General features: G+C 41.2%; 1 protein-coding gene across 2 annotated transcripts in view; it reads right to left on the reverse strand.

Moving 5' to 3' along the window:
* The window catches only part of LOC135200304 (lysophospholipid acyltransferase 7-like), a 137,298-nt gene that overhangs the window by 35,986 nt on the left and 82,702 nt on the right, over positions 1 to 18,610 (reverse strand). For both annotated transcript variants that reach the window (XM_064228839.1, XM_064228840.1), the window contains 2 exons: positions 6,852 to 7,026; positions 5,646 to 5,800 (listed from right to left, as the gene is read on the reverse strand). In XM_064228839.1, the coding sequence (XP_064084909.1) occupies positions 5,646 to 5,800; positions 6,852 to 7,026 (330 nt within the window). The remainder of the gene's footprint in view (positions 1 to 5,645; positions 5,801 to 6,851; positions 7,027 to 18,610) is intronic.

Below are 18,610 nucleotides of genomic sequence, written 5' to 3' on the forward strand. Positions count from 1 at the left end.
TCTTCTTATCATTATCCCTCCCTAACAATTTATACCACTTGATTTTCTTTACCCCATTCATTTTCGTTTTCTTTTCTCTTTTCATCTTTAAATCCATACAAAGGAGCCTATGTTGGGGGGCCACGTGGTCACCTGGGATAACTTTACAATTCCTAACTTCCACCAGCCTTGATCTATTGTAAAGGAGGTAATCTATTTGTGTGCACCTACCGCCACTCCTGTATGTTATCAAGTGCTCCCTCTTCTTTTGAAGAATGTGTTCACTATTGCCATATCAAAGGACACGGCAAAGTCTACTATACTCTCTCCTTCTGGGTTTCTCTCCCCAATCCCATGTCCTCCATGCACACGTTCAATTACATCCTTTTCATTTCCGACATGTCCATTAAAGTCTGCCCCCACTACAGTCCTCTCCTGCTCTTCCAGTTCTTGCGTTACCTCACTCATTTCATTCCAAAAACACCTCTTTTCTTCCTCTGTGCAGCCCACTTGTGGAGCATAAGCGCTAATGATGTTCATAGTTTCCCCTCCATAACATATCTTCACTCTCATAATGCGGTCATTCTTTCTACTCACTTCCGTCACTGCATTCTTCATTTCCCCCGACAACACCACACCAACGCCATTCCTACCCTGCTCATTTGCTCCACTATAGATTAGCTTGTAGCCATCCCCCAGTTCTTTAGCTTTATGTATTACCCTTCCATCGAGTTTCCTGCACACACAAAATGTCCACTCTCTTTATCCTCATCAACTCTGCCAACTCTCCTCCTCTTCCTGTCATAGACCCAATATTGAGCTGGCCTATTCTGATCACATCATCATCAACTAGTGATGTTGATAAACAACTAAAGACTTAGGAAAAAGTATTCGCCTAAGCAAAAAAGACGCTTCTGCAGGGAGAACAGAGGTTTCCACCCAACAAACGAAGCATTCTCTACCTACAACTGGTTTGATCATGGGAATGCAAGAGAGAGTCAAGTAGAGTTGACTGCACCTAAAGTTTGTGAGAATTTGCCACTTCTCGCCAGGCGTCTGTCTTAGTGATCGAAACTTCCTGTTCAAATGATGGCTAACAAAAGATCCCCTAGTGTCGAAAAAAGATGAACAAGGAGACTGTGTCTCAGGTGTCCAACAGGCATCGCCAGACTTCCAACAGTTGGTGCCAGGTGAGGCGGGGAAAACTCCGAGTGAGCTGAAGCAAGGGAGTGGATGCCTCACATGGCACAGAGCGCCTGTAAGAGGACTCATGCTCGACAAAAAAACGCCTGATACGAGAGAGATTCGAGTGGCTAGGCTCTAATACCTGGTGCTCATCATGAGAATCGGCACTATTCTGATGAGCATCAAGGACAGAAGTATTTGAGAAGGCTCAAATATACAAACACAGTAGCAGAATTCTACTTCACTTCCTCTTCAGCAGACAACAAGTCTGTATCTCCACCTTTAAGACCACTGTGAAGGCAAGTTGAAAATTCACTAAGAGTCGAATCAGCTGAGTCGCAAGTTGAACATCAATTGTGAGCCAAAAATTGAGTGAGAGTCAGATCCATTGAATTGCGAGTCGAACAGCGATTGTGAGTCGAATCAGCCGAGTCATGAGTCGAAAACCAACTGAGAATTGGATCGGCTGAGTCACGAGTCGAACATTGATTGTGAGTCGACTCAGCGAGTCGCGAGTTGAACATCAGCTGTGAGGAATCAGACAAACAAAACTGCAAGGGTATGAGGCTTCATGGACTGAATAATACCTCTTCAGTGGTCAAGAGACCAAAGAATCGTTCCATCGACGCGATCAATTAGGTGACGAACCAATAGAATAGGACGACACTGTACACTAAGATACGCCTTTTCAGCGGCATTCAGTCAAAATCTATAAACTCACGACAGGTTCGACTGAGGGGGAAAAAACCTCCTCGCTACACATCTAACAAGATGCCTTTTCAATGGCTGTCTGCCGATACCTGCAAACACTACAGGTTGAACCGAGGGGGCAACTACTGGGGGCAACCCCCTCGGACTACTTTCAACGACCAGTATGTCCTCTCATTCTCCTAGGCTGTTCTTGGCCATGAGAAGGAGCAGGACAGTGACTTGAAGTTTAGGAGATCCAAGGGGCCAGATAGTCACCTCCTCTAACACACATCCAGAAAGATGCCTTTCCAGCAGCTGTTTGTCAATACCTGGGACTGACAAGCAACAGGTTTGACTGAGGGAGCAACTACCTGTATGAAACCCCCCAACCTCCCTTGGACCTCGGGTACGTCTTCTCCCAGGTGTGGGGGAGTGGGACAAAGACCTTTGTCTAGGAGAATCGAGGGACAAGCAGCTGCCTCCTCCTCCACTGTGCAACACTTCACTGTTACATTGATAATTCATGATAATCGAAATAAAAGCTGGCAAAGGCATGGGAATGAAGTGATGGAGCCAGGCGCAGGAGCAAATGACAAAGATCGGAAGAGTAATAGGAGAGAATTGGCATTAGGTTTGGGAAGCAAAGGGAGTTGGCTGGCGACAGACAGGAGGCGAGAGGCGAAATGCTGGGGCCTCTGGTAATCTCGGTTACTGATTACTTTCATGAAAATAATCGATAAGTAATTGATTACTAACTACATACTTTATATATACCACTATAGGGGATGCTGGCATCTAGGCCTGAAACATTCATAATGTTTGAATACATTAGCCTTTCATATACTTAGACATCTAAAATAATAATAATTTTATGTCAACAAGTAGTCTTTGCATTATGTATCAAAGCCAATCAGACTCTGGTAAAGTAAAATCACTGCTTTTATTCTCCAATTAGTGATAAACGAATAAAACAAATATTATTTACAAATATATGAAATAGCATTTCATGTATTCAGATGTATGTATTTCACATATTACCCAATAGCCTCGAGCTCGCTTGGCTCATGGGAGCATAAGGCGGCGCGGCCACTCAAGTCACTTAGACTGGAGCACAGGCCACTTGAGTCAATTAGCGGGGCACGTAATTGGCTACGAATGCATTCCAGTGGTAGTGTAACAATACCAAAATCCAGTGATATAACAGGAAAATAAGACCAAGCTACTGTAAGCACTCAAAGTGCAGCAGGAAAAAGAACAAAGTGCTTTGCTAAGTTGTTCCTAGTAGTGCCATTGGGGGACGGCACTATATATCTACACTGAACAATCGAAGCGCTACCTACCCGCGGAATTTGAATTAGACTGCCGTACGTTGGAAACTATAGCTAGTATATAATTACTGGGTAAGCCTCATATACAAAAATATAAATTATGTATAGTTAAGCATAAGTATATAGGTACTATACAGTATAAACTACTACTGTATATAGTTATGCAAAGTCTTATAAATTAATGTTTTAATTTACTGAACTGGGACATGAAAGCTTAAGCCTGAGGTACTGTACATAAAGGAGAAGTTAAGACTGCATGAGATTTTTGGAAAAATAAGAAGATTCTGAATACAGTAAAAGGTTCCATGTTGAGAGTTTGTCACTTATAACTAATTGAAAAGTTGGACCTGGCGAACAAATCTGAGAGGAAAAAAGAAAAGTAGGCTGCAAACAATGAAAACTGCAGTGGTTCACAAATATTCATTGTGACTCACAAAACAAAATGCCAGAGTCAACATTACTAATCATCCCGCTCCTTGGAATTCTGGAGAGGCCTGCATTATTAGACCCCAGCTTCTAAATCTCCTGATGTTAAAATGTTTTACATTACTCAGTCCCACAAACAATTTTGAAAAATCTTTGTCCAGGTTAAAGGTTAAGAGCTTTCTGGCAAAATATGTTGCTGTCCATAGTAGCGTGTATTTTGTTTGTCTTCTACACCTGAATTGAAAATCTTTTCTATTTTCAACGCTTATTCTAACTATGGACATTACTTTAGTTGCTGAAGAGGCAGAAGTAAAAGTAGCATGCATATTCTCTTCTTTCTTGCAATTTCCCATAAGGATGATTAATTCTATTTGAACACTCAGGCCAAATCTGCAGTATATTTTCTCACTGGGCATTTCATAAAGTTTCCATTTTGAGACTTGCAAAAAATATTTTAGACTTTTTGGGGGAGGCTTGGCCAAATTTTCATCAGCAATAATCTTGTGCTTTGGGACTATTTTTGCCATCTGCAACAATCTTGTGCTTTGGAACTACGTATTTTAACAAGATTTTTCATAAATGAACCATAAATCAGGTCCTAACAACAGCAAACATGGACATGGTTCACAACATGGATAACAGCAGTGACTGAAGCATCACAATGGGATGTGTAGGTGGATAGGAAAGATAAACACGAAGGAACCTAAAGCTAAGTAACATGGGCTGATGGACAACACAGCAGCCAAGTAAGCCAATTCTGAAATATCTAGTATTCTACAACCATAAGTAACAATTACCTTGTTGCACTGAACTAAGGGATAACACAGAACAACCAGAGTCTAATGAAACCAAAAAATTATTTTTAATCTCCTTTGTAGCTTGTCAAAGACACTCCTTAAATGAGGTGAAAACTGGAAAATGTTAGGGTAGATAAAAAGAGACAAAAAGGATCTGATGAAAAGCAAAAGGCAAAACACAATATACCTGTGGGGCAAGGGGGCACTGCAAAGACTAAATACTGTACACAGAGAAAGACCCTCACTGCAATTAGTTTATGTACAATAAAACTAAATAGAAGGATGTAAGAAAAAATATGGCCTCAGTGATAGGGACTTATCCTGGCATTTAAATGGTGCTCTATGCCAGGCACAAAGAAAATCAAAAGGCTGCTATCAACTTAAAAAAAAAAAAAAGCTGGAATGCAAAAAAGGATAAAACTGCTGAGAACATAAATTTAAATGAATACAGCCCCACAAAACAAAGTTGCTTGATGGTTATATACATACAAATAAATGAAACAAAGATACAAATTGCAGGAGTGACACCCAGAAATCAGACTAAAATGTTAAAAAGTTTGCTAGTTGATGCCATAATGAACATCAGTCATTCATATTTTGGGTAAATGAAGAACCCCTAGAAAGTCTGCCCTCGACTTATAGCTCTTAAGTTATTTCAAATCTGTTACTTCTAAGCCAAAAGTGTTCTTTATATATATCATCTAAATTCAATTACTTTTTTCTTTAAGTCCAGCTGAATAGTACTGTTTTACATGGCAGAGCCATAACCATGATTCTTTGGGTGTAAGCCAATAATTCCCTAGGAAACTTTAATGGCAGGTACCTTCAGGTGCAATAAAAAAAAATAATTATGGTATGTACCTTAAATTTGAACAATAATACTTTTAATTTAAATTTTTTGCCTATTATTAACCATTCTCCAGCTTTAATAAAAAAAACATAACAGGTAGAACTGCAAAACTACATCAATTCTATAAGACATACCAAACATGAAGACCAAGTGTGCATGCCAGGTCTCCTCTGAATAAAAGTTCTATTGTTTTCACACCCCAAATACTGTACTATATAATGTGACACTGCATGCTATAACCAAGATATATCGTCAGACAAGAACTTTAAATCATGCAATTCCTATGAGGAAAATTCTCAAAGAATATCAAACATAGCTTAAAATGTGATAAAAACAGTACTAGTAGCACACACATGTATTTCAACACACGTACGAAATCTAATTTCCTACCGATAATGGGAAGAAATGAGATGTGATAAGAAATGCCACAGAATATAGCGGGACAACCCAGATCCTTTGTAACATTGCCTGTACACAGTTAAGTCCACTATCAACAAAAGTTCCATGCAGCATATCGGCGTACACTCGATACTTGTAGTAGGGACCTGATAAGAATGAAATTAATAAATTAAGTAACATACCATACATCATACTATGCTGTTCAGGTGCAAACAATAACTATCCTCTCTTTCCACAATTTTAATAATTTAATGCAATTGGACATGTTCAAATGCAAGCAACTTTCATAAAGAGTACATGAAACAGCACTACAGTAACCTCACTTTCATCCAACTTACAAAGTCATCAAATCTTCCCACTTTTGAAAACTATGCCCAAGTTATATAGTGGAAAGTATGTAATTCCTTTAAAACATACTTTTTTCATACAATCCCATCACTTTACTTGTACACCCCCCATTTGTCTGTCACAAACAGTCCAGGACAAAAGTTCTCCAAAAGAAGAATGGCAGCAGGCTGATACATTGCCTGCACATTTAGACCAGTTGATCCCCAGCTATCAGCCCAGCTTATTCTTTGTGTAGTTTTAACTTTTTACCTCATGAACATGTGGTCACTACATATATTGCCTGAATCTCAATATAAGTGGAGAAGAACAGTTATTAAACCCCAAGACTGTTAGGAGAGAACTTTAGGATCAATTATTTGCTCTATATACATTACATCCCTCAGATTTATCTGATTTGTAGCACAATATTCCAACAGTTCTCCAATTGTAAAACTCTCATTCTGTAATTAAACCTATTCAAAATCTTTTCCATATTTTTATAAGTGATAATGCAGATGTAATTACTGTAACAATTATGTAATCCCTGAAATTTGTCTCCCATTGTAAAAATCACTCTATAATGAAATCTACTTATTCTGAATCTCCATTTTCCTTATACATATTGTAAGTGATAATACTGATGTAATTACTGTATATTTACAATTATGTTGCCCTTGAAATGTGTTTGAAAACATGACAGAAGTCCTATAGCAAGCCTTGTCAAAACTCTTATTGGTCATTCTGACCCCAAACAGTTAATTAACTTAGGTTAAAATTTACCACAAAAATACACTCCAAAGTAATGTGAATACACATATAACCTTTTCAATTACACTTCATACTTAATTACAAATATTAAATATACCATACCTGTTAATACACCAACATAATTAAAAGCATAGTGAAATATGTCTGCTGGAGAAGGATCAACTTCTTCATATTTCAATTCTTGCTTTAGTTTGGCTTTAACTTCTTCATCTTCCTCTTTCTTAAGGAGTCCACGCTTCTTCCAAGTATCATGAACCTCATAACAAACTCCAACCAGCTTTTGAAAAAAAACCCAATTAGTTGCACATCATCAAATTCAGACGTATAACTTCAAGTTATTGGTGTGTGAAACTACAGCTTTACCACAAAACAACTGTAAAGCTTTGACATAATTATAAAGACAGTAAAAAAGACAAAATTATATTTTTATAATAAAATACATTTTTGTACAAGTAGTCCCCGGTTTACGATGGGGGTTCTGTTCTTGAGATGCATCATAAACCAAAAATTATCATAAGCCGGATCATCGTCGAAAATTGTCAAAAATCTGAAAAAACCTTACTTTTAATGCTTTGGGCATATTGAAAACTAGGTAAAAGGACATTTTAATAATAAAATGAAGTTTTAATTATACTTACCCAGTAATATATAGCTAAGTGTTTCACTCGCACGCCCGGCAGTTAAATTCCAAAATTCGCAGATTGCGCTAATTTTCTGTTCTGTTTTGGATAGGTAACAATGACCCCGCCCACTTTCGGGGTAGAGAGGAACCACTTGGCAAAGAGCTAAGTTTGCGTCATGTCTTTAAAAAGAAAAGACCATGCTAAGGGTCAGCGGGTGGGCTCTGATTACATATATAATTACTGGGTAAGTATAATCAAAACCATTTTATTACAAAAATGTCATTTTTAATTATGGGACTTAGCCAATAATTATATAGCTGATTCCCACATTGAGGGATGGTGGGATGCATGGATATTTCTACCTCAAAAAATTAACACTTCAACTAGAAAGAGGATAGAAAAAATTTTGCCAACACTATATAAAAATATGTTTGTGACTCCTTACCTGCTAAGAGAGTTGATGCAGAAAAGTACTGCCTCTGGATGTCACTCATCATATCATGTAGACGTATTTTGAAGCTAGTAAGCACCTACTGCTTTAGCAAGCAAGACCCTTGTGGCGAAGGAAATTTTCTGATGGTCAAGAATAGGTAAATTACCCCTGCCCAGGGTTCAGTACCAATAACACACCAGAGAAAAAAAATTTGTTACCTATTTCCAAAACATGTTTAAAATAAAAAACCACCACCTCCCTACCAAAGGACCAGAGGGTACTCAGGCACCTAATGCCTCCAGGCTTCCCAAAAAAACATAAATACCTTATATCAAGGAGAAAAAAGATTTTAGGAAGGGTTGCTTCCTACACTTCCTTTCCCAACACCACACTAGCCACAAGAAAAGGACCCAGAATATTACAATCATCATACACTGTTTCAATATCTCATAGATAATGAGATGCAAATACCAATTTACATTTCTAAATAGTAGAATTTTAAATTGCTGATAAGGACAGATTTCTTTTGAAAGCTAGGGAAGTGTCCGCTACTCAAATCTCATGAGCTTTCACTTTATACAAAGGGAACACGACTTCTTGAACTGACGAGTTAGCCTCCCTGATCCATCTCTTAAAAAGAATGCCAGAGCATTCATAGACAAAGGCCTGGACAGGTTTTTGACAGAGCATCACAGACTGCAAGAATCATTACAAATGTGCAAGTAGTATTTTAAAGATCTCACTTGACACAAAGATCTTTCCACATCATCAGATCCCAGCGCTTCTGTCAGGTTCTTAATAGAGAAAGAATGAGGTCATGGATTAGAGGCGGACTTGTTCTTGGCCAAAAAACCGAGGGAATATGAACAGATAGCATTCCCCTTTGAAAAGCCTACCCTATTATCCAAGGCATGCACTTCACTGATTCTCTTCGCTGTCACCAAAGATATCGGAAAAAGTGTTTTTCTAGTCAAGTCTCTTAAGGAGATAGAATGCATAGGTTCAAAGCAAGGACCTGACAACTACTTCAAAACTATGTTGAGATTCCATGGTACTGCAGGTGAATCTGTACCCTTAGAGGTGTCAAAAGACTTATAATTATGGTCTGAAATGTCCGGATTGGAGGACAAGTTTAATCCTCTATGACAAAAGACTGACCCCAACATGGCTCTATAGCCTTTAATGGTGAACATTTGAAGGTTCCTCGCTGATCTTAAATGTAATAAGTCAGCTATTTGAGTCACAGAGGTCTGAGAAGAGGAGACATTGACAGTCCTGCACTACTCTCTGAAGATCCTCCATTTATTCTGATAGACGACATTAGAAGAGTGCCTTCTGCATCTAGCGATTGCCTCTGCAGTCGCTTAAGAAATACCTTTCTTTCTAAGGAGTCTATTGACAGTTTGAAGCCTGTTGGGGCCAGAGATACATTCTGGTGAGACAGAAACTTATTCAACATGACAATTTTTTTTAAGTAAATTGTATTTTTCATAACTATACAAACCCGAGTTCCCTTACAATAGTAATTACTTTCAGCGTTGGAATACAGCCGTTAAATTCTTGAACAAGGTGGTTAGGCAGTAACTACCGTCTGGTAAGCGGATAGGCCCGCCTGCCCAGATGTAAACTCTCCACTTTGCCTTTCGGCCCAGGTTTCAGATTGAGGCATGGCATGAGGTGGGCATTAATGTAAAGGACCTCAGGTTTGTATACTTAGGAATACAATTTATTTTCAAAAATTGTGATTTGTTCCTACACGATAAACAAACCCTCGCTCCTTTACATTAGGAAGACTCACTGATTGGTGGGAGGAATGTGAGTGAGCCTCTAGAACTGACTGGATGTTCAGCACACCTGGGCTATTCCTCCTAGTCGTAAGAGTGAGGAGTGCCCTGCCTCTGACAACTCGATCAAGTCAGATTTCTGGGCCTTTTCGAAATGAGTGAGGAATCGTAACTCATCCAAAAAAGGACTGTGAAGAATATTTAGTCGGAAGCATTAATGGAAAGTTCTGGGAAGGGTTTGCATTATTGCCATTCTCCTTCCTCCCCTTGCTAGGGGAAGGAGCTGGATTGCTTTCTATGATTCTGATAAGAAAACTAGAAAGGAAACTCGATGTGCAAGCTTACCACATCAATCACCAGACCAGCAAGTTAAGTTTGAGTCCTATCCTCAACCTGAAGAGAGAAGACTCGAAGGACGAGGAGGGAAATGTGAAGAGGCCGGTCACTCTCGCATCCTTCTTACCTCTAGAACTGCACACCATAGGCAAGATACAATTTGTCTTCTTGAAGGAGCTGGGCAAGCAAACACAACTTGTGAACATCCACCACCAGTCCAAGGAAAAGAGGTTCCAAGTACCTGTGGGCAGACCTGAAGGAAGAAAGATATGAATGAGGTAACGAGACCACATCTATCTTCCAGGCCAACATATTCTTTGGAGTGATGAAAAGTACCCAGCCACTGGCACTGCTTGCTCTCTAAGAGAGCGTGTAGTGGACGTATCCAACTGCAGAGGAGTTTCTCACGATCTCGTAGGACTCGCAGGAAGATGTGTCATTAGACACTTCTGCATTGGAAGTCAGCAGTGAATGAAGGTATCGACACTCAATGTAGGGTGCTGATCCCTTGTAGGTACAGCAATTTACCATTAGGACAAAATAATGACTGATTTGGATCAACCAATAGAAAGTCCAAAGCGCAGGAGACCATGAAGAATTTGGACTCGTCAACAGATGCCGAATGATTGCGCATCGGAAACATAGTCATGGCATGACACCCGCCTTTTGAAGGGTGATGATGAGAACGAACCATGCATGTCGTCTATCTTGTTCGCCAACAATGGTGAGACATATGAGGATTTTTGTGAGGTATGTGCTCATTAGACGAGAGTCAAATGCCTTCTGGAGACTGAGGTCCCTGTGATGGCGAAAGAAGTTTCTCATCAGTAGTTGAATCTCAACTATGGAGAAACAATACTACTTAGTGAATGACTGAGGTGTGTGTAGACCTACGTCTTCATAGTTGAACTGGAAAGAAGTGAACTCTCATGATTCTGATTATTAAAAAGACCCATCGATGACACCAACCAGTGAAGATGGCTCTAATCCCTGGTGTTTTACAGAGGACTGAAAAAGTTATTCCGCTATTTCATTGCTGTTCGGTGAGTAAGTCAGTGCTTGCAATGAAGGCAGAAAGTTTTTCAGTAATGAAAACACAGGGATTGTACTGCCTGAAGAACTGCTTCTTGTGGGTTGGATCAAGAAGGAATTTTCTATCTACCTACTCTGGAAACAGAGCTAGTGGGGTGGGGGAACAACCGAAGTCTTCCGTTATTTATTTTCAATTTGGGGTGAATAAAGAATAACTGAACACCTTAAGAATTAGAAAATGCATAGGTATTAGAAGACAAAACTCAAATTGTCTGAAGAAAATCATTCCGAATCATTGCAGTGGCTGATGGGGCAGTGTGATGGAACGGAAGACTACAGACTTCTGTTATACCATGGGGTAAACAGAAAGATGACAATGAGTCTAATGAGATATATCTCGGTCTGAAAATTATTGTAACAGCAAATGTGGAGCACGAGAATTCCAAGCCACCCAAGGATCTAAGTCTGTGATGGCCGGGCAGAGTTTCAAATTGTTATTTAATCCTTGATAGAAGAGAAACAATACTAAGACTAACAGAATCTCAGAGATGGCCGTACTCTGCCCATCGCTCGACTCCTTATAGTACTGAGTTGCCTGGTAGTGGAATGCATTCGGCTTAGAACCATCAAGCACAAAAAAGAAACACTCGAGCATCTGCATTCTAACCTAAATGAGAGGAAAAGAAACATTCTTGTTCGGTGATAATGCAAATGCTGTGGTGTTGTTGGCAAACAATACCACTAGTTATCTCAAAATCAAAACCGGAAACTCTTGGGAGGCCCAAAAGGCTGTCCTCAGTTTCAGGTTAATTAAGAGAAGGTATTATTCGTCTCGGTCACATACCAGAAGAATTAACTTCTAGATATGTGCCTATTACTCGCATGGTGCACTGATATTAGACACATGTCGTGAGGGGAATATATTAGTATATTCGTAGGTTCCAGTGAATCGTGCTCCAGCCTTATTCTTCTTCATTTGAGAGACAAGAATAAGAACTGGAAGCAGGCCTCCTTCATTCTCTAATGAAGAGAGCAAAAGTAAAGTTGTCCCGAAGGGAGACTTCTACGGTGATAACAGGACCCCAAAGACAACTAGTTCAAGCCGAACTGGTTGTTCCCAAAACAGTAGCACTGGAGAGGCATTCAAACTTCTCAGTGCTATCCATCCTGAACAGACTGACGTATGTTTGGCAAGATCCTAAGATTGAACCAAAAACATAGTCTCTCGCATTCAAACTCTGGGGAGTAGACTATTGAGTTCTTATTCTTTTGTTCATCCCAGTGTAACTCAGGAAATCGAGGGGAAAAAAAGAGAAGGATTGACTGTTCTTGCCCACTCTTCTCTGAACTTACGGTATTCTCACTCTATCAAATGAAGCATTCATTCCCTACAACTGTTTCGTTCGCAAACGCGAGCAGAAGTTGAGCAGAGTTAAATGCAGTAAAAGCTGGCGAGAACTTACCACGTCTTGCTATGCATTTATCTTCTCCATGATTGAACCTCACAAAGAGGACTACACAGAGAACCTCCTCCAATCTCCTTCAGATGCCTTGTCCCAAGGGACAGCGACATCGATCTTGGCACCTGAAAAATAGCCATTCCTGGCTTTCACAAGTGGGTTCGAGCCACCAACGTGGCTCGGTCCCTTCTCTCGCCCTGCACCACTGTCATGATGGAGAGAAGACTACCAATCGTTGACTGTGAGTGTACAATCCCCCTTGGAGGTTGTACACTCAGAGAGACTCATACATGAGTACCCACCACAGCCTCAGTTCCATGAGCACCGCCCTTGGAACCAGAGACAGAAGAACAAACCTGGGTTGGGTTCGAACTCCCGGGGCTCTAGAAACACCATATTTTGGGGATAGCGTCCAATTCCCACTCCGGAAAGAGCAGGTGACCCAAAGACAGCCAACTGCTCTCTCCACAGGGAAAGAATGCAAACCCTTAGAAGTCTCAAGTCAAGGCTTCTTAGGGGGCGGAGAAACTACCTTCCTCTTCTTAGGCCCTGGAAGCCTTCGAAGAGGGAGGTGAGGAGGCATCAGATGACGAAGACAATGACCCCTGTGAAAACTTGCTGCAACATGGGGAGGGAGGGTGCCATGTCATGGCAAAGGACTGCACTGATCAAGAGCAGAGTTCGTTTGGTAGAGCCAAGCACTTTGCTCAGCCGAGCCGAGTGAGCTGAGCAGATCACCACTATATAATTATGAGTGGTAATCATCAGCAAAGAACTACCATTTTTTCCCAATTAACTGTTCTCCTTCGAGGCTGAAGCTCAATGAAGAAGGATAAAGAAGGATTCTGTGTCTGCTGTTCCATGTATTTGGACCCTAAGGTCCAAGACATGAGGACAGTACTTGACCAAAAGGTCCAAGACATGAGGACAGTACTTGACCAAAAGGTCCAAGACATGAGGACGGTACTTGACCAAAAGGTCCAAGACATGAGGGCAGTACTTGACCAAAAGGTCCAAGACATGAGGACAGTACTTGACCAAAAGGTCCAAGACATGAGGACAGTACTTGACCAAAAGGTCCAAGACATGAGGACAGTACTTGACCAAAAGGTCCAAGACATGAGGACAGTACTTGACCAAAAGGTCCAAGACATGAGGACGGTACTTGACCAAAAGGTCCAAGACATGAGGACGGTACTTGACCAAAAGGTCCAAGACATGAGGACGGTACTTGACCAAAAGGTCCAACACATGAGGACCAAACTTTGCATAACTCCAACCAGACTGAAGCGCAAACTCATCTGTAATGGTAAAGGCTCGTCTCACTATCCAAGCACTCGTGATAGTGAGTGCTCGGCAAGCTCTAGATTTTGTAAGAATTCCCACACCTGGCAAGAAAACCCAACTCTACCGAGACAATAAGTGGGCAGGCCTTGTCTCGCTCTGGTTCTCGGCAACACGATGAAGCCAAGCACTCAGCGAGAGCCAGCGAAACCAAGGGATCCAGGCGCTCGGCATGATTCCCGATTATTGTAATAGTAATTATTGGGAATACCTGTTGCCCGAGTGTTTGGAAATCGCAGAAAACCAAATCACTCTGAGTACGCCAGAAATTCCAAGGAATTTAATCGCTTATTGATCCTGATTTTTGTAATAACAATTATCGGGGATGTTCTTCTTGCCCAAGTGTTTGGAAATTACAGAAAACCATAACTCTGAGAATCCCAGAAATTCCAGGGAATTAGAGCATTCAGCGAGATTCCCAGGTATTGTAATAACAATTATCAAGAATTCTCGTCTCGCCCAAGTGTTTGCAGATCATAGAAGACCGAAACACTCAAAGAGTGCTAGAAATTCCAAAGAATTTACATGCTCGGCGAAACTCCCTCCTCAACTCCTGTAGAAATCAAGGAGGTACAGGCATAAAAACCAGTCCTATATGCAGGCATTTAAGACTGAACTGCGAGTACAATTCAACAGAATATGCACTCGAGGCTCCCAAATCACAAGAATCCATAGGGGACTGAGTTGAAATCTGTCCAAAGGACAGAAAGAGCCAGGGAGAACATAGTCTCCAGTTGTTCAAATCCTAAGAATCTAAACACCAGATGTCGAGACGGCGAAAGGTCTCTCCGTTATTGACAGAAGATCCTTCCTCAACGACATGAGAGTAAATCAAGTGGGACACCAAGATCCTTTCAGGAATGTAGTCCCCAGACACTGAATCCTGCAGAGAGCACCCTAACGGATCCCTCCTATTCACCTTGCCCCTCCCGGTGTAGCCATTGGAAGCAGAGGGAATAGGTGAGGAAGATTGGACGCTCTCACTTGCCTTGCTAGCAGAACTAGCAAGAGAAGCGAGTTGCGGGCAGCCATCAACCTGCAGTGATGGCCACAATGTGAGTCTAGCAGAGCATTCTCGCCTTGGAGAAACACTTTCCTGAGGAGGGTTACGAAACTCTCGCACTGCAGGAGAAATGTTCGCACCACACAAACATGACCGTGGTCTGGGTGGAGTTGAGCGTGCACCTGACTGGTGATAGCCAGTACCTTCCTCCAACGCGTCCAAGTCCCCATTGAGGACTAAATGGGTGACCCCCTACCAGTCTCACCGCATGCACGGTTCTGCGGGTGAGTCACGTCAACCCTGGGTACCAAGCGATCACCGGCAAGGCATGAGTCACCCGAGCGACTCACTCCTTTCTTCCACTCCATGCCTGAGTCATGATGGTGAGCGGACTCAGAGTCATCAACTCTAGATACTCGAGAATCCGTAGATTAACGTGCACTCGGGTTATCTTGCGAACGAGCGCCATACACAGAACTGGTCTTAGGGGCAGAAGCTCTAGGACTAGCAGCAGAAGTGCAAACCGAAGTTTGCGCTTCTATGGCTCCCGACACGCTAGACCCTGGAGACAGCATGATGGTTCCTATTACCGAAGGAACAGGCGAGCCATCGGAAGACCCAACTGCCTCCTCACTTCAAGGAGACAGACCCTTAGAGGTATGGTGACAAGACTTCTTGGAGGGGGGGCAGGAGACTACCTTCTTCTTCAGCAGGGAGTCTTAAAAGTCGAAGGGGAGGAGGTTGAAGAAAAATATGATGATTACAAAGAGGAAGATGACAATTGAGAAGCTCTTGACAAGCTCTCTTCCTCTACGACTTCTTCCTCTCCAAAATCTGCAAGACTTCTTCTACAGGATGAGGCACATTTACCAGCAGAAGTAGAGTCAGTGATGAAACTCCAGGATAACAGCAACAAATAAATATAATTTTCAGCAGGGGAACAGTACACACACTTGAGGACCAATATCACAGCATGCTACGAGTTGCAGGTACAATTCCAAGGTTACAATATAGCCAACACAAAGATATCCAACCATCTACTGCTGTAATCAACTATCACCACTGTCAGCCTATGAAAGAAAAGAAATATGATTAAAAACAAAAATTAAGGATACTCATCATGCATCCGGGCACCGCCCTCCGAAAATAAGAGCTCCCTAAAACACCAACACCACATGGGGCCCCTCTCTCTTCATCAAATCAGCTAGCAAATGGACAAAAGAGGAGAGGAAATACCAGAAGAAAAACAAAGGACAAACTTTTGAAGTTCCCCTCAGTAATTTCAAAGGTGTAAATGTAAATTTCAAATGAATACACTGACTAGCCCTGACATTAAAGGGTGAAAATATGATAATAAGTGTGTAGGCACACCCTTGCTGCCGACCCTCAACACATACAGTAGAAAGGTGGCTAGCTAGGCTATCACAAAAAAAAGGTTTGTATATTAATTATTAAATAAACAATGGGTTTGTATATTAATTATTAAAGTAAATTAATTATTAACATCAAACACAATATAAATACATATTCATCAGAAATAAAAAATAGAAAGATCCCACCAGGAAAATTGTGATTAACAGCAAGTCAGCAAGCGCTCACAAACATACGTCTTCATCGGAAGATGGCGAAAGTAAAGTGGAGTGTTTACATCCGGGCAGGCAGGCCTGTCTGCCTACCAGACGGTAGTTACTGCCTATCCATCTGTTCAAGAATTTAATGGCCGTATTCCAGCCTATGCTAAAAGTAATTCCTAATGTAAAGGACTGAGAGTTTGTATATCATGTAAGAACAACTAAAGCCTTATTGTCCCTTGTTTGTTTTTGTTTGTACAGGCAGTCCCTGGTTAATGGCGATCCGGTTTTATGGCGCTCGTTTAGCGCCATAAAATCAGCGATTTATGGCGCCATATCAGGGCAGAGTTCAGGTTATCGGCACCATAAGGTGTCTTACGGCGCCATAACATGCCTAACAGAGGCACCATAATGGTGATTATCCGATAACCGGTTAATGGCGCTTATTTATCCCATAAATCGCCGGGTTTTGGTTAATGGCGGTGTTCACTTATCGGCACCCATTCGGGAACAGAACCCACGCCGATAACCGGGGACTGCCTGTAAGGTGTTTTTATGTTGCACGGAACCAGTGGTTATTCAGCAATTGGACCAACGGCTTTACGTGACTTCTGAACCACATTGAGAGTGAGCTTCTATCACCCCTCAATGGAATGGTCGAGAATCGAACTCGCAGCCACCGAGGTGGCAGGTAAAGAACATACCAACCACGCCACTGAGGCGCTATTTTTTTTTTTTTCTTCCCTTGTTAGTTTGACAAGGCAAAGTCTACCAAACACTCATTTTGTATCTGTAAACCCTGATTTCCAGTTTACCGAAGTTGAAGTTGTCTGTGATAATGTATAACTGTATATCTGATAATTCTCCTTCAAATACAATGTGAGTTTTCACCTTTTTTTCCAAAGACTGATGGGGAGGCAGAAACAGCATATAGAACTTATCATTCAAGTTTATCCCACCTCTCAACATATTCTGTCTGCAGTCATTTCCAGTCAACTGGATGTGTGGGTTGTATTCCTTAAGATATAATAGTACATATCCCTGGAGATGGTCTAGCTAGCCTGTAATGAACAACCAACCAATATCTTACAGAATCTCCTGGACATGGCATCAAGTAAAATAAACAACTGTAGTGTCACAAAGGCTTTTTATGACTTAGTCTTGAGCCTCTACGCTCTAAATGACCCATCATGCATAAAGGAATTTCTGTCATGGCATCAGCAGTAGGAAGTTCAAATTCATGGAAAGCTTCTTCTGTCTTGGCCTCTTGCTTACATTCTGTTGCAGACATGAGTTTGTGAGATTTGGTTGCTTCTCTATCCCACAGATAACACAAATCCAGTCAATGATCTCACTGAAGGAGGCTCTGTCTTGCTAAAGAAATGAGTGCATAATTGCCATTCTCATCATTTCTCACTACATACAAAGAATTACTGTAACTCCTCTTCAAACCTGATGCACTTGGCTGGGGTTGCATATTCTTTACACCTTACTGCTGGACAAATTAAATTATCTCTACCTGGGGTAGCTGGGAATGCCTCAACCTTTAGTGAGAGAAATATAAATCCTCTATGATCATGAGAGATATTCTTAAAAGAAAATGATGAAGATCATGAAAATTCACTACAAGATGAAGTTCGATCTGAAATACAACCACTTTTACAGAGGGGGAAGAGCCTGAATCTATACCCAAACAGTTATAAAAAGTATGCAACACTGGACATTATGGGCCCTGGATTACTAAGGGCACATAGTATACCAGAACGTTATCATGTGCTGTAAGAGAATCAGTTAAAATTCTGAGGCAGCAGTTAATGAACTGCTAGGAAAAAGAGGCATACAAGAAGCTGGAATAACATATGCAATATATTGTTGTTGATATTTCTATCCTCCAAACTGAGACAGCAAGTAGGCGATCATGTGTTACTAGGCATGGTCAGGAACAAAAACTAGAGAAAAGTTGGATCTGAAATCCTTAGTTTCCCTTGATATTTGCTCTAGATAGAACCAGGAGTACAGTCTCAATCATAGAAGAGGCTGGAAGAAGAGCTGGCTGGGTAGTGATGGTCCTAGAAATGAGGAGAGCTGCAATCCTGGCTAAAGGAGGAAGATCAGCCAGTCAATGGAGCTCTTAGAGCCAGCAGAATGCTAGAACTGAGATCACAGCCAGAAGTAGCAGTACCCCAGGATACTAAGCTCATACTTCCTGTATTAGCCAGAATGTGATCATTCTTTGTATACCAATGAAAATCATGACAATATTATTTCTACAAAA

Source organism: Macrobrachium nipponense, chromosome 26 (assembly GCF_015104395.2).
Source record: "Macrobrachium nipponense isolate FS-2020 chromosome 26, ASM1510439v2, whole genome shotgun sequence".
In the NCBI taxonomy this organism is placed as follows: Eukaryota; Metazoa; Arthropoda; class Malacostraca; order Decapoda; family Palaemonidae; genus Macrobrachium; species Macrobrachium nipponense.